We start from the raw sequence: 22,597 nt of genomic DNA on the forward strand, positions 1-22,597 counted from the left end.
AGCACTTCCCTCTCCTCATTTACCTCAGCACTTCCTGAAACCCATTTTTCCCAGTGTGCTTTGTGTCTCTGAGTTTTCTGGAAGGACAAGTCAGCATCTCTCTATCTCCATGCCTGCTACACATGCTACATGCCTGCTACACACATTTGAAAGCAAAATGAAAAAAATGTTTTGCCTATAGTTCTACTTTAAGACTGGAAATCCAGGAAAGCAGCACTGAGAACACAGGAGCCAGCAGCATTCAAAGTTGTAAATTGTTAAAGGTAAGGTAAGAATTTTAAGAAATAGTTTACACCTGAATGTTTATTTTATTGTGCTCAATGTGTCAAGCTAAAAATTTTGAGGGTTTACTATTACTGTAACTTTCAACATTCTTACCAGGTAAGGTCCAGGAGCCAGGGTTGCCAACTGTATGTAAATTTATGGACAGTCTGTAAATTTCTACCCATTTACAGGCTGTCCATTAACCCCCCATAACATACTGTATAGTTGACCCTATACACTGAAATATGGCTATATTATTCTTACTTAATTATTATGTATTTTTTGATTCCTTGTTTTTATACTACCTGTAAGATAGCCAAGATTATTTTACAACTCTGTCGGAATTAATACTTCTGGAAAGCAATGCTTTAATTATCCTATATATAATGCATTGTTGTCTATGCCCTTCCATATTGTAAAATGTAATAAAACAATTATTTATTTAAAAAAAAACTTGTCAAAGCAAATAAAATAGTTGACATATACTACAAACATTTACTTCTCAATAAACAATATAGTAAGTAAATATATCTCTATATGTACACATACCAAAATGATGCATTAAAGCCATACTTGAAGTCAGTCAGCCCCCTACTTCCCCTGATTGGCTCACTGGCTGTGATTGACAGCAGCAGGAGCCAATGAGAAGTGAGAGCCTCCAGAGAGTCGAGGCTCTTGTGCACATCACTGGATCAAGATGGGGCTCGGGTAAGTATTGAGGGGGCTGCTGCACATAGAAGGTTTTTTACGTTCATGCATACAATGCAAGACTTTGAGCCTTTAGAACCACTTTCATTGTCCAAGTAAGCTCCAGTACCAATATAAATCTGCTCCAGCACCTATTAGCCACAGTATCTGATATTATTGAATACACTTATGTAGTCCTATGACTCAGTCCATCAGGATCTTGTTAGATATGCTAATGCTAAAGATTTTTCTCAACACATTTTTTTGAAATGATTTCTCTTCTTCAGGAGCCGTTCTACAAGAAACATAAGATATAAAGTCATAACTTAATATCATAATCATTATACAATATATCAGATAGAATGAACAGGAAATGTGGTGTAAAAACTGCAGTAACCTGGAACAATCATCTGCTTAATTCCAATTCGGACTGTATTTGATTGCTAAGTCCATCATTTAAATGTTATCAAGGCCATCAAACCATCTTTATTCATCATTAAGAAATGCAGAAGAAAAATTATTTCTTTATCTGGATGGTGTAGGGATAAATACTTTATGTCTGTGTTTTATAAAGCTTTTTTTTTTTTTTTTTTTTTTGTAACCTCTGATGAAAGAAACCAGTTCTTTACTGCTCCATCCAGATCCACAGGCAGCCACACACTGTTTTGACAGCAAACAGCAGAGGGATGGATGTATAAAAGGCTCTGGTCTGCAGTAAAATCCCAGTTGAGGTCACAGTCCAGGACATCTCCAGTAAACAATGGCCAGCCAGTCCCAGGGCATCCAGCAGTTACTGCAGGCGGAGAAAAGAGCAAAGGACAAACTGGAAGAAGCCAAAAAGAGTAAGAGGATTAGTATTTTGCTGGGATTTAGTAATTTAGTTGCTGTTAATTGTCTAAAGCAGATGACATCATGGGATTACATTCAACTATGCTATAAATAATATTTAGCATAATATGAATGATTATATTTTATATATATATATATATATATATATATATATATATATATATATATATATATATATATATATTAGTCCTTTCTACATTTGCTAGCTCTAAATCTCAGAAGGAATCTGTCCCATTATCTCATCTGTTTTTTTAGCTAACGTCTTTATAACATTTTGATATGCAAGATCTATTATATTTTCTATTCAAATATCCAGTTCTCTGTATGTGCATAATTAGAGTAGAATATGAAGAATTTGAATATTGTAGCAGAAGTGGAAACCCCACAGTTCTCTCATTTATGAGGACCACAAGCCACAGGAAACCCTGCTTCAGCTAAATAAGAAAGCTATAATATGCATAGAATACTCAGTACTCTATACTGTATATAATATAAGGAATTAAAAAAAAAACACATATACTGTATATATTACAGCATTCTTGTCACATACCTAAAGCACAGTTGTCTTGATTATTATTTCTTTTGAAATGCCAAAATGCTTTAACAATAATCGTATGAGGTTGCCATCAAAACTTCTGCTTATTTTACACTTGCAATAAGCTCACTGCCTTCTAAATAGCAATCCAAGGTGGATTGCTTTTCAGAGTGCTGTACAGCAGCAGCTGACAGGCATTCAGGAGGTACTACTTTAATTGCCAAATGGAAATTTTCATTTGTGGGACTGCACCGCAGCTGCAAAATCAAGTGTTTGGCTCACAGTTGCAGTGCGGCCCCATTGATCGCAATGGGTGAGTTTGACAGGTGGGGCCACTTGTCAAAACCTGCAGCCTGAGTTGAAAATGCTGCAGCTGCACTATGTGTACAGCTATTTCAGGCTGAAATGTTAGGATTTGGATAGGCAGCTGGGAGGAGGGGCCTAAAACCGCAGCTCAGCTGCCTGTCAATAATGCCCCCGGCTGCCGGTGTGAAACAGCCTTTCAAGTGTAAAACAGTCTGAAACCAAAACATTTAGAGTGGTGAGGGGCACTAAACCTTTTTGTTTATAAGGGAACAACGCCCTATTCTCTAAAAGGGGGGGGGGGGGGGAGCAAATACATGTTTTTATGGGTGAAGCTCCAGTTTAAATTACTGTTTATGAAGACATGAAACACAATGGAGTAGAGCATGTTCACTTTGTAAGGGAATCTTCCCTTGCCTTAGTGAATGTGGGTAAAATTCACTTTAAAAAGAAAACACAATCACATGCAAGACACATAAAAATATATATATATTTTTGCTTGCATGTTATTAAATGATAGAAGTCAGCAGAGCTTCACCTCATTCGCTAAACTAAGGGACCATTCCCTTACTAAGTGAAAATTCAGTCTGTAAACTGCCTATTTGGCTTTAGTAAATCAACCCCTATGAGCCACTGGCTCACTTTACAACAACTGCACATTTTAGACACTGCTAGCCACAGGTGGAGGAATGGAGGTAGCAGGGAGATAAGGGCATCCCAGGATTAGGGTTATGCTGAAGATTTGTGAGACGGATTTAAAGTAACTCTTGCTACCCTTTGTGTTTAATTGCTTCCCACCTACTTCAAAGACATATAACAGTTGTCCATATTATAAATTGTTATACCATTGCCAATGCTCTATAAAAACACTGATTTATAAATTATTTGTTGAGCACAGTGAGGTTGATTTACTAAAAATGGAGAGTGCAAAATCTGGAGCAATTTTGCAATGTAGCCAATCAGATTTTAACTTCAACTTGTTCCACTTGACAACCAGCCCATAGTAAAAATATGACATTACTGTGACGTTAAATACCAGTGTTATGGTAGCAACTAGCTGCCATAACCCAGGTGTTTTTTTTTTCTATGGCGGATTCTCTTTCAGATAAAAGTGGTCCTGTGGAAGGATTTGCCGATCACTTTTAGAGGAAGTGGGAGGGGTGCCCCCTTTTCCTGGCTTACCTTTTGGACTGGTGAAGCCCTAGCGTGATCCAATGCTGCTGGGTATAGAGACAAGTGAGACCAAGATGGCTGCCACTCGTCTCTATTTTTTTTGACAACAGATCTCACAATAAAGAGGACCTGTCATCCTTATTTCTATTACAAGGGATGTTTACATCCCTTGTAATAGGAATAAAAGTGATTAAAAAAAATAAAAGGACAGCGTAAAAATAAAAAGTAAAATAAATAAGAATGTCTTTTTTCTTTTTAATCTCCCTGGCGGTTTTCCCGAGTGTGGCTCGGGGTTAAATTTCAGTACCATTAGCGGTAACCCCGAGCCACACTCGCGATTGCATTGCAGGATCCTGGTGCAGGTTACTTACCTTGTCCCCAGGATCCTGTGATGTCCCCCCGCTGTGTCTGCAGGCTGTGTCTTCCGCCCGAAGCTCTGTGTGCCGGGTTCCGTTCCCTGTGAGCATCGCGACGCACGGGGGCGGAGCCCGGCGGCAAATTCAAAAAATAGAAAATTCATAACACATACAGTACACTGTAATCTTACAGATTAAATTACTGCATCAAATTATTTCACATCCCTTTTGTCCCTAGTGCTTTGTCCAGTGCCCTGCATGCAGTTTTATATGATATATACTGTTCTTTCTGCCTGGAAACTGGAGATTGTCCATAGCAACTAAAAAGTGTCCCTTCACGTCAAAAGTGATTTTAGACCAGCTAGAAAACAGCGATAGTAAATTAGAACACTTGCAGAATTGAACGATAGTGATTCGTGGGGAAACTAATTTTATTATTATTATATTATTATTTTTTATAATTATTTATAGTTATTTATTATATTATAATTTATGATTTTGTGTTTCAAACTTTATCATACCCGGGATGTCTACTAGACTCTTGTTTGGACAGCTTTAAGTATGTTATTGCTAAGAATTACAGGCCTACAATATAAAATGCCAAATTTCTATACAAAACAATTGTACTGCTTTGAGGCGCAAAAATCTGACATAATCATACCGCCAGGGTGGCTACCTCGCCCCATCCCTCCGTGCTCGCGTGCAGAAGCAAAGACATATGTAAGCCGCACAAGCATATGTAAACAGTGTTCAAACCACACATGTGAGGTATCGTTTCAAACATTAGAGCGAGAGCAATAATTCTAGTTCCAAAGCTCCTCTGTAACTCTAAACAGGTAACCTGTAACAAAAATGTCAATGCGTCGCCTATGGAGTTTAAGTACCATAGTTTGTCACCATTCCAGGAGCGTGCGCAATTTTAAAGCATGAGATATTAGAACTTTTTACTCGGCGTAACATAATCTTTCACATTATACAAAAAAATTGGGGTAAATATTGTGTTTTTTTTTGGTTTTTTTAATCATCAAAGTGTATTTTTTCCAAAAGAAATTGTGTTTAAAGAGCGTCATTTTATTCTCTGGGGTCTCTGCTTAAAATATATATATAATGTTTGGGAGTTCTAAGTAATTTTCTAGCAAAAAATACTGATTTAAACTTTTAAACAAAAAGTTCCAGAAAAGTCCTGGTCTTCAAGTGGTTAAAGTGGGAGTAAACTCCCATGCATGCATTTTACCAATAGATAAGCCTATAATAAGGCTTACCTATAGGTATTGTAAATATCTCCTAAACATGCACTGATAGTGCCGATAACAAGTGACCGGTGTATGCGCTCTGAAAAAGAACGCCCACCCGGGCCGTTGCTTCAGAGTCCTGTGCTGTAAACAAAGGCTCCCACTTTGCTACAATGTAAAGTAGTGAATGTACAGCTTGTATAACAGTGTAAATTTGCTGTCCCCTCAAAATAACTCAACACACAGCCATTAATGTCTAAACCGCTGGCAACAAAAGTGAGTACACTGTTATACAAGCTGTACACTCACTACTTTTAAATTGTAGCAAAGTGTCATTTCTTCAGTGTTGTCACATGAAAAGATAGAATAAAATATTTACAAAAATGTGAGGGGTGTACTCACTTTTGTGAGATACTGTATGCTACATGATCTACATAGCATGGAGAAGTAAATTTGTATAGACATTCTGTACATATAACTATCAGACTATAGGAAGTTGGGTGAGCAGGATATAAAACAGATATAATAGGTAAAGTAGACAAAATATGCCCCCATTAATGTAAAAGATCAATCCGGATAGAAAACAAGCAATAAAACGAACATTAGATCAAACAAACAGTAGAGAGATAAAACAGTAGGGTGGGTTGTCGGTATCCCAAACCTGTTCTGACCGTGTTCGGTAAGCAGAACCATGTGTTAGTGGCTGGTGCCAAGGAAAGTATTGGTATATCGTACATATCATACATTAGTGATTATTAACCCTGAGATTCCAGTTGTGGTCAAAGAGGTGTTTGTTCCCATGTCTATGTGCTAGTAGGCTTTTACCTTTCAGTTTCTTTTTTTACCATCTACGTCTCATTGGGGTACTTCCCCTTCATTTCCTGTCCTATAGTCAAAACAGGAAGTGAGAGGAATTTCCTCCAAAGTAGGGGAATCCATGGTTTTCTCCAGAACCATTGTCATGGCTGGAAGATTTCCCCTCTATTCCTATACTTGAAAAAACCCAAAATTTGGAAATTTCTTTCACTTTTGGTGATAACGGTCACCAGGACAAAAAGTGGGGGTGAGCACAGACAGCAATAAAACCTGACAGATATCCTAATCCCTCTCCTTTCTATTGAAACTAATAATAAAGTTTGCCGTTAATTATACAGTAAAACCTTGGTTTGAGAGTTACCTTGTTTTTAGAGCGATTTGCAAGACAAGCAAAAATTTTAAATACATTTTGACTTAATATACAAACGATGTCTTCATATACAAGTAGCGTCATGTCACAACTGAGTATAAAACAGAACAGAGGCGCCTCTAAGTGTAGCAATATGGTTACATTTAATGTAGGTACAACATTTAGCAACTCACATGCTTGATTAAAACAGGCACGTCTAAGTATGCAGGCATCCAGGGTATAACTGTCCACATAGACCGTCCTCTGCACCGCCATCGACGTCATACCTTGCACGCTGCACACCTCGCTTTCAAAATGCTCTACCGCAGGGTAGTCTTTCCGGTCACTATTGCAGACTGACAACGGTGAGAGCCGGCAGTGCGGAGGACGGTCTATGTGGAAAACTTTACCTCGGGAGCCGGCATACTTAGATGTGCCTCTTTTAATCATCAACCATGTGAGTTGCTAGATGTTGTACCTTCATTAAATATAACCATATTGCTACACTTAGAGGCTCCTCTCTTCTCTTTTATACACTGTAGCTCCTGCTGGATTTTGCTTCTAATCCCCTTGTGGACAATGGCAACCCTAGGGGGGGGCCAGAGGGGGCCCTGACCCCCCCAACATTATGCTGTGCCCCACCATGTGCCCCCCCCCCCCCCCCAAAAAAAATTTTTTTTTTTTTTTTTTACAAAAAATCAATGTCTAAGAGGGAGAGAGTCCCCAGTCAGCTCCTGCGGGTGATTCCTCCCCCCTCCCCTGCTCGCTGACACTGCATAATGCGAGCGTTCACACAACCACGGCCGCCTGATCTGCTCCTTCACCTGCATCCTCATTGGCAGGGAGAAGAGCGAGTTGCAGGAAGGACTCCACCAGGACTTTCAGTTACTGAAAAAACAGACTGATTTCTCCCATCCTTAGGACAGGAGAACCAGCCTGTAAATTCCAAGAGATGCCAGACCAGAGCTGTCAAAAGCAGGGGCAGGACAGCAAGAGGAGGCTGGGGAACCCCACAGTGGCAGAACACCAGGGCCCTGAGGCAAGACAACCTTTGCAGCCCTGATAGTTCTCCCACTGCTTTGGATCCTTATATTTTCTTGGTATGCTGGTGACATATATCTCTTGTTTTCTGCCACCCTGGGGGACCCCAATACAGTAGGAAGGGAGCTCACTGCAGAACATGTGAAAGGGCCCGTTGTGGGGTCGTAGTAAAGGGCCCCAGGATATATATATATATATATATATATATATATATATATATATATATATATATATGCATTTTATAGTTGCCCCCCTACTTTTGTCCCTGTCCCCCCATGTGCCCCCCCTAAATTTGAAAGCTGGAGACGCCACTGCTTGTGGAGGCTTCCATTTGTGGATGGACATTTTATGGTTACACAACCTATCGCATTGCTATAATCTTTTTATATGGACTATAAACTGAAGGATTTGTGAATAAATGGTTGTAGAACGAATCATCTGCATTTCCATTTTTTCTTTTGGGGAAATTCAGTTTGATTTACAAGTGCTTTGGATTACAAGCATGCTTCCAGGAACTACTTATGCTCGCAATCCAAGGTTTTACTGTACTTTAAAACCCCCAAATATGACCCCCATCGTTTTAAAGTTTTTCTTGCTGATTTCAGAAATGATTCTTCCATTTTACACACACCCCTATATTTATAACGGCTGTCACCGACAAGAATGTCTCTATCTATAATGTGTATCTCCAGCATTACTTTAGTCTCCATGGAGCTGTGTAATCCCACACATGTGTTTCTTTATACGTCTTTCTCTAGCCGCTAGAAATGCGTTACTCATTGCATCTCGAGCCCACTTTTATTGACTGTCCTGTGGTGAGAATTATGGTAAAATACATGCATCTGGAAATGATACACAAACAAAGGCAAGTAAAATCAAAGAGACCCAACAACAATCACCCCCAGCCTTTGATCACAAAGTCACTCAAACTTTATAGGGTTTTCTGTAGGATCAAAATCTTACTAGAGCAAACAATACGATCACTGGCCGGCCATGCAGCAGATTTATTTTCCCCCAGTATTGCATAGACAACCAACCCTTGTGTGTATGTATGAGTATGTCTTCTCTGCAAAACCCCATCCGTTTCTATTCACTTTACTGCCTTTGAAATCATGAGCGGCTCTAGAACATTTCTACTTTTTATGAATATTGGAGATTTTGTGTAACATTAAAAGAAAATTAAAAAAAGCTAGACACAGAATGCAGTGACAGTAGAGGTCAGATGGACGACTCGCACAACCTTATACTTCTGGTTTTAGCAGGGTACAGGATGCTATCTTCTGTGTTGTCACCACAATCATTGCTATGTGTACACTTTACACAGAAGCCGGCTAATACAGGATGCTGTTGCTGTTAGCTCACTTGCACACATGCAGTGCAAGGCATGCTCAGGGAGTTAACCCTTTCACTGTATAAATATCTTGTGCATGCAGTGGCTGTCTATTGTAGAATACCATTTAAAGACAACGAAGCATTGATCAGCTAGAAATGTTTAGGGTAGAGCTGACGATTTGTGTTTATATTGTAGGAGCCTTAACGCGTTGTGTCAACACCCAGCTGTCATTTCCTCTTTGAGGTTACACTTCAGACATTCATTTACAGTAAATGCAAATGTGCTGTTAGCAGTATAAAGGATTAGCTGGAATCAAAGAACGCTTCAAAAATGAACACTTTCCCAGGCAACATAAAAACCTCATATTAGTATACAGTACACATTTATTACAAAGAATGATGCATGATCTTATCCTGAGCTTCATTCAATGATCTTTCAGATCAAGGGGACCGGACTGACTGGTAATGTGACAGTAAAGGGGCAGAGGATGAGAGTAAGGCACAACATTATGTCTGCAGTGTTTTCTAGCTGTATTTATAGGGCTGACTAGAAGTTGGCAGAAAAATGCTTGTTTTGCCATGTAGTTACTCATCTATGGCATCTAGAGGCATGTGCGTCTAAACTCATTCTATAGGCTAGAATGCTTTGTTTTTTTATTTTAGCCACTGGAATGAATTTATGTTCTTATGTATGCACTTATATGCATTTATGTTCAAAATGTGCAAATATTTTGCCAGTAAGCTTCCCTCCGAACGCATATTTATTGCCGGTTCACACCATGAATCACATAGGAACATGCTCTGCGTTCCTGTGCGGTTCGCATGCAATCCGGGTGCAGTGCAATTTCAGTTTATTCATATAAAATGGGCTGAAGTCGTGCCAGACTGCACCAAAAGTAGCGCAAGCACTACTTTACAAAATGCACAGCAACGGAATCACAAGGTACTACTATATCATGGGATCACGTGCGGGCAAATGCAACACATTTGGGGTTTCGTTAACACTGACACCCTCTGCGGATCACAAGTGCAGTGTGTTTTGAATGCAGTTCATGAAATGTGGGTTTCCTGCACCACTTTCTGATGTAAACTGGCTAGTTTTTATGCCCCTGAACACTGCTTTAAATACGAATTCTAAACACCACAATGTACATGGATACATTGGACACAGTGGCTTAAATAAAGCAGCATTCAGAGGCAAAAAAAATCCTCAAATAGTGGTGATTTTTTCTGCCCATGTGCATGAGGCCTAAGCGCGACATTGCATGTAGTATGGGCACTAAAGTGGCTTAGTGGTTAGCAATTCTGCCTTGCAGTACTGGGATCCTTGGTTCAAATCCTGATCAGGACAGAATGGAGTTTGTTTTCTCTGTTCTTGCTAGGGTTTCAAAGACATACTGGTAGGTTAATTGGCCCCCATACTGTATGTAAGATAGGGACCTTAGATTGTAAGTGCTTTGAGGGCATGGACTTTTGTAAATTGTTGGACCTATATTTAATGCAGCAAAAATAAAAGTGTAGCCTTGAGTCTATAGGTGTGTTAGCTGCTATCCTAGTGTCCTCTTTGGTCTAGCGCAGCGCTGTACTTATCCATTTATTTGTTATATAAATACCTGTTATAAATAGTAAGAGTGTGCCTGGACATGTTGTAAGTGGAGCCATATAGTCTTCATTATTATATAGTATTGTATTTTGATTACCAAAATTATACTTGCTTACCATAACTAAAAAAAAATTCTGCTCCCTCCGATGACCTAAAGTATAACTAAAGGCAAAACTTTTCTTTTGCACACATAAGAATTGTGTGAATTTCACATCAGTAAAGATTGTGTCTATTGTGTTCAGTCAGACAGGCCTTGTCTCTCTCCTCTCAATCCAAAACTAAAATAAAGTGGAGTTCCACCCAGAAATGGAACTTCTGCTGATCGGACCCCCCCCCTTCCCGGTGGCACATTTGGGACCTTTCAGGGGGGAGTGGGGAGCAGATACCTGTCAAATCCAGGTATCTGCTCTCACTTCCGGGGAAAAGATCTACGCAATGTCCGGCAAATCCTCCTTCCCCCCGCTGTCTTCTGGGAGACACACAGGTCCTAGAAGATAGCAGGGACCAATCAGAACGCACAGCGTGACTCACGCATGTGCAGTAGGGAACCAGGAGTGAAGCTGAAAGTCTTCACTGCCTGGTTCCCTTACCAGGAATGGCGGCGGCAGCACCCGGGAGTTGATCCAAAGATTGGCTGGGGTGCGCGCATAGCGGGCTCCCTGAACAGGTAAATGTCCTTATATTAAAAGTTAGCAGCTACAGTATTTGTAGCTGCTGACTTTTTTTTTTCCGCAGGCCGAACACCGCTTAACTGTTTTGCCTTTAGTTATACTATGAGCAAATCTATCTGACCCTTGTACATATATATTTACAAACTGTTCTTAAAGGAGAAGTGCGGTGGAGGGTCAGGTAGAGCAGAAAGCTCTCTGCTCATGGAGCTGTGAGAACCGAGCGATCGGCTGGGGACAGATGCAGCATCGGCAAGTGTGATTGTTAAAAAACAAAACAAAAAAAAAACATCTTTTTTAAGTGGAGTACATGTTATGAGAAAATCAGACAACTGTTCGTCCGATTTTCCACGAAGGTGCTTATCATGCTGTGGCATTAACTTGTACGAAAGTTCTCAAACGACAAAGGCAAACGTTCTTTCTTGTGTACCTTGTCTATGTTTGTTTACCCCCTTCTGGGTCATTCTTTGCTTCTGATCATGCAAGTTTTTTCTGTTTATTTATTTCTGTACGATTACTGTACACATTGATCAAAAATCGGAGGTTGTTTTCACGCATGATAAAAACTTTCTAGCTTGCACCTGTGTTTTCTTTTTGTCCAGTCAGAACTTGCTGTTGAAAGCACTATACTAATGAACAGATAATCGACTTTTTTACAGTGAGTGCCCAGTTTAACCACTTGCCGACCCGGCTCACGCCGATATACGCGCGCCCGCAAACCGCACTTAAAGGGCAATGTACATGTACGTTAATATGCCTGTACGTGCCCTTCTGCCAACGTATATCGGCGTGAGCTCCGTGAGTGTGATCGCGGGTCCCGCGGACCCGATGTCCGTGGGCATACCCGCGATCGTCTCACGGAGAGAAAGAATGGGGAAATGCTTGTGTAAACAAGCATTTCCCCATTCTGCCTAGTGACACTGACACTGATCACAGCTCCCTGTAATCGGGAGCGGTGATCAGTGTCGTGTCACACATAGCCCATCCCCCTCACAGTTAGAATCACTCCCTAGGACACACTTAACCCCTATAGCGCCACCTAGTGGTTAACCTCTTCACTGCCAGTCATATTTACACACTAATCAATGTATTTTTAATCGCACTGATCGCTGTATAAATGTGAATGTTCCCAAAATAGCGCCAAAAGTGTCTCATCTGTCCGCCATAATGTCGCAGTCATGATAAAAATCGCTGATCGCCGCCATTAGCAGTAAAAAAAAAAAAGATTAATAAAAATGCCATAAAACTATCCCCTATTTTGTAGACGCTATAACTTTTGTGCAAACCAATCAATAAACGCTTATTGCGATTTTTTTTTTTTTTTCCCCAAAAATATGTAGAAGAATACGTATTGGCCTAAACTGAGGGAAAAAAAATGTTTTTTTTTTATATATTTTTTGGTGATATTTATTATAGCAAAAAGTAAAAAAAAATTTTTTTTTTCAAAATTGTCACTATTTTTTTGTTTATAGCGCAAGAAAAAAAACAAAAAACGCAGAGGTGATCAAATACCACCAAAAGAAAACTCTATTTGTGGGGAAAAAAGAACATCAATTTTGTTTGGGTACAACGTCGCACGACCGCGCAATTGTCAGTTAAAGCGACGCAGTGCCGAATCGCAAAAAGTGCTTTGGTCTTTTGCCAGCCAAATGGTCCGGGGCTTAAGTGGTTAGGAAACAAGGTTTTTAATACAATAACACAGAATATCACAAAGGTTCTTGATAATGGATTGATCTATTGGATGTACTGTATACACTCGTGTATAAGCCGACTTTCAGCACATTTTTTATGCTGAAAAAGCCCCCCTTGGCTTATACTCATAGGCATGCGCAGGGGGTATGCCAGGTGTGCCTGGGCACACCCTAATCACTACGTGTATTGCAATGTAGATTCCACGTACTGCCCAGGCTTCCCCCTGTATTGCCCCTACCTTGCCTGCAGTGCTGCTGGCTTCCCTCCACTCCTCCCAGCTGCTGCGCGGGGATCTTTCAGGATGGAGAGCAGGGGGAAGGGGCTAGTAAATATGTAATTTACCAGCCCCTTCCTTTTCTAAATGAACACACTCACTGTGTTCATTCATAACGGAAGCATAGTAAACTGTGTTTACTATGCTTCAGTTTGTGAACAAACAGGAAGCCGCTCAGCACAGAGCACTTCCCATTTATTCACTGTCCAGTGCTGTTGAGGCTGCAGAGAAAGGCATGTGTGTTTGAGCTTTGGGGTGCATGCCCTAATGCAATAAGCTGCGCACACCTATGCTTATACTCGAGTGAGGGCAGGGTCGGACTGGCCTACCGGGATACCGGGCATTAGGCCGCTTGCCCTGGGGCCGCTTTGAACTGTGGCTGGAGCGCTCCCCTCTTTCCCTTCCTTACACAGCAGAAGACCGCTGTGTCTCGGAGCCGACTCTGAAATTTTCGGCTGCGCTGTGGCAAAAGTCCCACCCTTCTCCTAGACCAGCTTGTGTGATAGACAGAACACTGCGTCTATCACACGAGCTGGCATAGGAGGAGGGCGGGACTTTTGTCACAGCACGGCGAAACATTTCAGACTGAGCTCCAAGATACAGCAGGAGATGCCCGCTGTGCAATCCAGGCACTGACTGCTGAGACTGCATGAATGGGCACAGTCACTACTAGTGAGGCTGCAATGACGGGCACAAAAGAGGCGGCAATGATGGGTGTGAGACTACAACGATGGGCAGCTGCGGTGATGGGCACAGTGAGGCTACAATGATGGGCATGGTGAGGCTGCAATGATGGGCAGTGAGGCTGCATTGATGGGCACAGTGACACCAGCAGCCTCTGTGTTGTCCGTGCCATGCCGCATCCTGAAAATTTACCAGTAGATGCTGCATTTCCCACCCTAGGCTTATACTCGAGACAATGAGTTTTCCCAGTTTTTTGTCGTAAAACTAGGTGCCTCGGATTATATTTGGGTCGGCTTATACGCTAGTATATACGGTAATCCTTAAGGCTGGGTTCACACTATTGGGAAATGAATGCGGGTTCTTCGCATCCAATTCGCAGTAGCAGGAGAATTTGTCCGGCTCTCCGCTGCCACTCCGATGCGAATTTGCTGTGTTTACTATGCTTCAGTTTGTTAACAAACAGGAAGCCGCTCAGCACAGAGCACTTCCCATTTATTCACTGTCCAGTGCTGTTGAGGCTGCAGAGAAAGGCATGTGTGTAAAACTAGGTGCCTCGGTAATCCTTAAGGCTGGGTTCACACTATTGGGAATTGAATGCGGCTTCTTCGCATCCAATTCGCAGTAGCAGGAGAATTTGTCCGGCTCTCCGCTGCCACTCCGATGCAAATTTGCACAGGAGCTCTGTGCGTCTATTGGTCTGTTTCAGGTCCTAATTCAGCTCAAAATTCGGGCTGAAATTGGACCTGAAACGGTGAATGGGGACGTACCGGACTGTGAGCGGCATGCAAAGATAGTGTGAACCCAGCCTAAAGAGACTACAGTTCCCCTTTAAATTACATTCACCCTTTAAATATGGACCAGTATGTTTTAAAGAGTGGAGATTTCAAGTACTAATAGTATTTTTAGACGATCAAAATCTCAGGCTGTGAGTCAAAGATTTTTAACATGGGGTGGAAGGGGCACTGTTTGCACAGGGAACAACTGGAAATAGGCAGCAGTAGTTCAAAATGCATGAAATCCTGTATTTTATCCATTATTGTCTACAGCTTTTATTTAAAGGGCATCTCCACTAAGCACTAAATCAAACAGTGTGGGTGAAGGGGGGTCAGGTAACAGTCATATAACTGTAGATGGAGAGGCAGCTCTGTGCCCCCCTAATCTGACAACCATTGTCTATAAATGGTCTGACACTATTGCTCCTCCTTTTTTTACATACCCAGGACAAATATATAGGTTAGTGCCATGGGCAGGGTGGGGATGTGCAATCAGTTGGAGCCACCAATCAAAACATAGGATTAGAAATTTAGGGTGTCTGCCCACTACTCTTTAAGGTCTTCACAAAGGACAAGGGGGCACTCCTTATGTCTGGAGGAAAAGAGATTTCATCTCCAAATACAGAAAGGCTTCTTCACAGTAAGAGCTGTGAAAATGTGGAATAGACTCCCTCAAGAGGTGGCTCTGGCCAGCTCAGTAGATTGTTTTACAAAAGGTCTGGATTATTTCCTAGATACACATAATATGACTGGATACTAACATTTATAGGTAAAGTTGATCCAGGGAATATCCAATTGCCTCTCAAGGGATCAGGAAGGAATTTGTTCCCCTGTTGGAACAAATTGGATTATGTTTTGCTGTTTTGTTTTTTTTGCCTTCCTCTGGATCAACTGTGGGTAGAGGATTGTGCATATTTTTCTTTTTTCCTTTTATTGGTTGAACTAGATGGACTTGTGTCTTTTTTAAAAACCAGACTAACTATGTAACTATAAAGAAAAAGAATGTTGGGACTTTATATGAGACAATGACTACTAGAGTTCATATGTCTCCATCCCTTTTACTTGTAGAAAAGGGGGGGGGGATTAGGAGGGGATTGGGGGACTTTGTGTGAAACACACCACTAGAATGTAAACTAATCAATTGATATTAGATAACATATTTTATGATACATGTATGCATACGTGCAAATCAGTCAATTCATTGCAATAAATATCGTACAAAATAAAGTAGACATGATAAGTAACACATATGATAGTGTAAAATGGTTCATAAATATACCCACATATAATTCATAGTAATAAAAATGGTATATATACTCAAAAGTAAACAGGATAACCATGATTGATTGTAGCCATGATATTATACAATTGATTCAAAATTCTAAAAAGGTAATAATCACATGATAAACGCATGATAACTGTGACGTAGCATCAATAAAAAGCTCTACACATTTTGTGGATAACTTCTACTAATCAGGAGCAGATATAGATAGCAAAATAGATGTGTCTGTAATAAAATATATAATTGCCATAAATGGTATAGTAATTACTATAACAGGAAGAGGGGGAACGAATTTTAAATCCCAACACTCTTATCTATGAGTAGACTCAAGATCAAAAAACGTTGGTATTGTTAACAGCTAGAGGCACTGTGGGAACATCATCCCCAGGAGCTGAGGTAATGGTATCTATGGTAAAAGGGCAGCAACAACCACCAAGGAAAAAGCACTCTTCTTATATTTGGATCCCCCCCCCCCCCCTCATTTATCAGTTGTGCTAATCACTCCATTGATACATCATTTTATATATATATATATATATATATATATATATATATATATATATTCACAGAAGCCCTGTGGGCATATACCCAACACCATTTATTATCACAGATGTTGATCAGGGATTTATCCCATTTGATGCTTTTTCACTGGTGGTTGTTGCCGCCCTATTACCGCAGATACCATTACCTCAGCTCCCAGGGATGATGTTACCACAGTGCCTCCATCTGTCCAAAGTCCCACAATCCCCCTCCTCCCCCCCCCACTTACCTATGTAACTGTACTGATGTATGAACATTCCTGACAGAAAAAGTGCGAGGATGGGCTGTATAGCACTTGTGCAAATGTGGTGAAATTGTACACACGTGTAAAAATGTTTCTAGCTTTTTCTTAATCAAGAGAGTGCCGCGTATGCGCATATTTGTACATATATGAGCGCATATGCATGAAGATATTGACCGGCAATGCAAATTTCATTTTTTTTACTGATTTAAACACAGCGCATGTTTACTCACCTCTTTGTATAAACACATTGAAAACAATGGTTTGCATTTACGTCAGTAAAAAAAAAAAAAAAAAAACCCGTATGCCTACAAATTCTGCATTTTTAGGCAGCAGCGTGCAAGAGGCCTTAGGGTATTACACTTTTTTTTAACCTACTTTATGGAGATCAAATAAAGATCAAAATGTAATTTATGTCATAAATATCGTATATCAATTTGTGGATGAGACCAATGTTTGTATTGTAAAATTGTCCCCTTTATAGGGAAAAATAAACGCTTACGGCAAGCAAAAGAGGAAGCTACAGCAGATATTGATCAGTATAAGCTAAAGAGAGAGAGTGACTTTCGACGTATCCAGACCACTGTAAGTATTAGTAAGATTTGTAAAAGTCATGAAATGAGTATGAAAGGTTTTTTTTTTTGGATTTGGTTGCTGATTGTATCCCCACTGGGGCAATGTCTGCCTCCTGATTGCACAACGGGCTATTAACAAATCTTGCCAATAAGGTCACAGACAGCAATCAAAACCTTGACAGATCTGTTCAATTTTCCCCCTCTACAAATAGCAGTGCATGTACTGTTGTTTGCCTCTGATGGCGTGATTTGTTTCAATTTCTCTCTCCGTGACACAACAGAAAGTAATGAGATTTCCCCTCCAATAGGGATACAAGCAATGCAAATTAGAGAGTTTCTAACCCTTCTCTTTGCAAATAAAAACAGTTTCTGTTTGAAAGTTTTCTTTAACAAATGTAACTTAAATAGCATTATTAGTGTTACTGTATATAATTTGTAGTCATCATGTAGAAAAAAAATGTTTTATGCCACAGAGAAGACACACAAACAAGGGACTGTGCAAAGATGTGTCTGGCAAATGATTATTATTCTACAACATTTAGTGGTCAGTATTTAGCACAGCTATTCTTCCTGTGAAACTGCATGTACATTTGTTCTGTGCAAATGGGGGGCAAAATGCACTATTATTAGGCTATTTTCTCTCCAGGTAAAATAGGAATCAGGAAGATACTACATTAAGGCGACTAGGTGGAGCTGTGATAATCAAAGAAAATAAATGCTTATTTACTGTCATCAGCTCCATCTAATCACACACAGTGGTAATCTTCCTTTGCTGGGTTTATAGAGCTGAGGGACTTGTCTTTTGCACTTACTAGGAGTCTCAACTATGTACACCCATTCTCCCCCCTCCTCTATTCATAGAAGCTGTACTATAGCTTCCATGAATTAAAAAACAGTCTACAAATGAAGGAGGTGGACCTTTCATTAATCATCCCATCCCCCATTCATAGATTCCTTTTCACTCATGGGACCTATAGCACAGCTTCTATGAAAGATGGAAAGGATGGACATGGTCGGCACTCTTAAAGAGATTGTAACAGTGGCAGCTGGTGTTTTTTTTTTTTTTGGTTGGCACTTACACCATCAGTTGCAGGTGGGTGGGTGGCTCCTACGGGCAGCAAGCAGCGGCCGGGTTGCGAGCTCCTATTGATTCTCTGTTGTAACAGACCTGGGTGGGCTCGGAGCACACTCTCTCCGACCCGAACCCACCCTATATTGAAGCCTATTAGAGCCTCTGGCTCTAATCGGTGCTTCCAAAAAACAGCCCCTGCGCATTGGAATCCATGCGCCGGTGTCCTGAAAGGGGCAATGGACGGGGGGGGGGGTTAATGGACAAGCTGCCCCAGGATTGTAAAGGTAAAAAAATAAAAACAACAAACATGTTTAAACTTACCTGCTCTGTGCAATGGAATTGCACAGAGCTGCCGCAAACCTCTTCTTCTCGGGTCCCCCGCCGGCGCTCCTGGCTCCTCCTCTCTGTCTAGTGCCCCACGGGTACCCGCTTCCCATGGGGGCACTTGTGCATGCTCACTCCCTCGTCACTGGCTTTGACAGAGGTGCACAGCACTGGAACTAATAAAGACCCAATAAGAAAAGGAGGGGTGAGGGGGGAACCTAATGTCTAAACATTTTTTACCCTAATGCAAGGAATGCATTAAGGTAAAAATGTTTAGGCTTTAGAACCACTTTAAAGAGTGCATATGATAGGTCCCCCGCTCTATTAACCCTCCGCGGCACCAGAGTATTATAGCGGCGGTGGTAGGTGGCGGAACAAAGGATGGAAGTGTTTTTTCTTTTTAACCAGCCGCACAGGGGACACATTGCATTAACTTTAAGTATTTGTCCCTTATGCTTATGATATTTAACGTCCTTGTAATACTTTAATTAGCCAATTTTCAGTGTACTGGCATCACTGTTATAGGTATATAGTCAGGACACATGCTCATTAGGGGTCATCTTCCTGTCTTCCACCAATAAAACTTTGAAACCTTAACCATACTACCTAAAATAAAAACACTAGCTTTACAACCAGTGTTTTTTAGATGTCTGCTATCAGATCCTTAGCATAATTTGCAGATAAATTCATGTGGACATATTTTTATTTGCTGTTAGAAGACATATGGTTTATAAGTACGATCCCCTGTAACTCCTTCTGCCCTTTTCACAGACTTGTTTGTATTGTAAAATCTGGTCCTACTGGTTTCCAGTTCAACTTGTGTATGTAATTGTACTTTTATGCCTCTCCTAATACTTTGTTCTTTTACTAGATAATGGGCTCACAAGGTAACTTGGCAGTGAAGATAGATGAACAGACCAATGAAAAGATGCAGGCATACAATTCGAACTTTCAGAAATTCAAGGAGAAAGTATTAAAGGAACTTCTGGAACTGGCCTCTGATGTTAGACCAGAACTCCATAAAAATTATAAGTACAAGCTGTAACTACCATTCTGTCTCCAAAATCCAACCTCTATTTACTATGCAATCGGGAGTACTAGAAAAAGGGACAATGAACCAAGACCACTGAAAACATGAGGATGACAACTGGACCAAAGAAGATATTTTTTTTTAATCACTAGCTAAAAATTGTTATTAAAACTATACCTAAATATCCAGTACTGCGTTATTTGCATTGTTCATTTCCCCTTGCTAAAACATTGTACTGAAATCTGAAAATTACTATGCTGTAGGAATCTAATAAATAAATAACTAAGTGCTATTGCTAATTTTCCATTTATCTCTAGACAGGGCAGCAACTAAAAAAATAAATAAATATTAAAGCTGAACTTCACTGCATCTGAGTACCACAAACCAAAAATGCTGGTTAATTCATTTTTAATATTCAAAGCAAACTGCCCCATCCATCCATGTCTCTATGCTTTATTTTGCTAAGAAATCACTTTGAAAAACACCCCCTAGCATTTCTGGCCGTGGCCATCTTGAGTAGGGGCAGATGATTCTGCCCTTAGTTCAGGCATGCATGCACAAGGGTGTTATTAGCTGCGAAAACCCCTGGGATTTTTTACATTATTTGCCTAGGCATGAAAACCAGAAAGTAACTAAAGAAATTAAAAAAAAAAAGTTTAAAACAAATAAATATGATATACTTTCCTATCTGTTTACTAATGTTAGCAGCATGAGGATTAAAAATAGTAAATGTAAGTAAAGCAGTATTAAAATAAAAATAAAAGGGTATTATAAAAAATGGTGGCTGCATTCGTTTTCTATTTTTAGTCTTTTTTTCCCCAATATTTTCACCTGGTGATTGAAGTCAGTAACACATTTTCTTCTTTCTTTCATCTTAGGGTGTCTCCATTCTGGATGGAGGAGAAATGGAGACACCTTTGGACATCCGCATTGTCAGTCTGGGGAGAAGATAACATTAGACGCACTAGCAGATTTAAAAGAAAAGTATGGGATTTTTTGGGGGGGAGGTGATCATACTTACCTAGGTGGATGCAGCATCAGTCTGATGCTACATCTGTCCCCTGCCGACTCTAAGACTGAGAACCTAGCGATCAAACACCACCGACCACTCGGTTCAAGCAGAGAGCTGGTGACTGTCAGTGATCGTCTCTCTGCTCTGCCCCCCCTCGCTCATTGGAGCGCTGGGCTGTGGAGGGGGCGTGAGCGGCTGGCCCAGGCTCTCAGTGGCTTGCTGAGAGGCTGAGTCGGGGCCGGTCCAGGCATGTGGGTGGATCACAACCATATAGTCGCAATCTTTCCCGTGCCTGGACTGGCTCTGTGACATCAACCGACATCCGGCTTCAGCCCGCTGTTTTCAGAAAATGGGTGACAGGAATGAACTGCACTCCTGTGAATGAACTGCACTCCTGTGATCCACAGAAGTACAGTCAAATGAACTTTGGTTGTACTTCTCCTTAAAATAGCCTTGAATTATTAATTAAAGATGAGTTACAACAACAGTTTTTTTTCCTTTGGGATAAAGGTTTCATATAAAGAATAAAATCTGACCATTGTAAGCACCCCTGTCAATGTTAACCACCTCCCACCCAGCCTATTGTCAAATGACGACTGGGTGGGACATTTGTCACATTGGTTAGACGTTATATGATGTCCTCCTGAAACGTGTCTCGCTAGCAGGTGTGGGGCCATGCTGCGGTGTAATCTGTCACCGGCTGTGTCCACCGGACGTAGCCGATGACTGATCAATATATCAGCATGTTGCCGGTACCATGTGACCGCTGTGACCAATCGCAGCAGATCACATGACAATTGAAAACAACGGATGGCTTTTCATTCATGCCATTCATTGTGTACAATTGTGTTGCCAGCTGTGATTGGTCACAGTGTTCACATGGTACAGATGGGGTCAATAACAGTCCATTCAGATCGGACATATTTGACACTATTTTGGGACCATTGACATTTATACAGCGATCAGAGCTAAAAATAGCCATTAATTACTGTATAAATGTCATTGGCAGGGAAGGGGTTAACACTAGGGGCCGATCAAGGGGTTAACTGTGTTCCCTGGGTGTGTTCTAACTGTAGGGGGATGGGACTGACTAGGGGAGGAGAGAGATTGGTGTTCATACTTACACACACAGATCCCGGTTCTCGCTCTGTCACGAGTGATCACAGGTGACCGCTGTCATCGCGCCCACCGGGCACGCGCATCGGCTCCGGGGACATGCGCCGGCCACGTGCATGCGCCTCTGGCGGCACGCCGCGCCTGCTGTCACGTTTTAAAGGAGCGACGTACAGCTATGGCGATTTGCCCAGCTGAGCCAACATTCCACAGTGTAACTACAGCGGCTGGTCAGCTAGTGGTTAAAAAAAATCATTAAAAGAAAAAAAAAAAAAATTTTTTTTAAAACATTGAAAGAAATTTACTTTTATTTTATTTTTATTTTTTTACATACTGTCACCAGTCAGTGTCCCTGATCATCGCCACACCAGTTATATGATGGTGTACTGCACTGTGGACAGTATGTAAAAAAAAAAAAAAAAAGGGAAAAAAAATTTTTTTTTTTAAATGTTTCAACCTTCAAAAAAATTGTGATAAAAAAATTACAGCTTCAAAAAAACTCACCATGCCTCTTACTAAATACCTTGGAATGTCTACTTTCCAGAGGTCATTTGGGGGGTATTTGTTTACTTGGCATTTCCTCAAGAAATTAGATAGGCCGTCAGTACAGTGATCAATTTTTAGTTTGTGGACTTTATAACTTTCCTACAGACTAAATTATAAACACTGATTTGGGTTAATTTCACCAAAGAAATTGAGCAGAATACAGTTTGGCCTAAATTTTTGAAGAAAGATTATTTATTTGCAAAATTTTATAACAGAAATGAAGAAGAACAC

General features: G+C 40.7%; 1 protein-coding gene across 1 annotated transcript; it reads left to right on the plus strand.

Annotated features, from left to right (window-relative positions):
* The first annotated feature begins 1,638 nt into the window (after positions 1–1,638).
* On the plus strand, positions 1,639–19,987 carry ATP6V1G3 (ATPase H+ transporting V1 subunit G3). The gene is made up of 3 exons (XM_073592965.1): positions 1,639–1,793; positions 17,179–17,279; positions 19,537–19,987. The coding sequence occupies exons 1-3, from the start codon at positions 1,712–1,714 to the stop codon at positions 19,708–19,710; spliced, it is 357 nt and encodes a 118-aa protein (XP_073449066.1). The 5' UTR covers positions 1,639–1,711; the 3' UTR covers positions 19,711–19,987.
* The last annotated feature ends 2,610 nt before the right edge of the window (positions 19,988–22,597 follow it).

This window comes from Aquarana catesbeiana, linkage group LG07 (genome assembly GCF_042186555.1).
Source record: "Aquarana catesbeiana isolate 2022-GZ linkage group LG07, ASM4218655v1, whole genome shotgun sequence".
Lineage (NCBI taxonomy): Eukaryota > Metazoa > Chordata > Amphibia > Anura > Ranidae > Aquarana > Aquarana catesbeiana.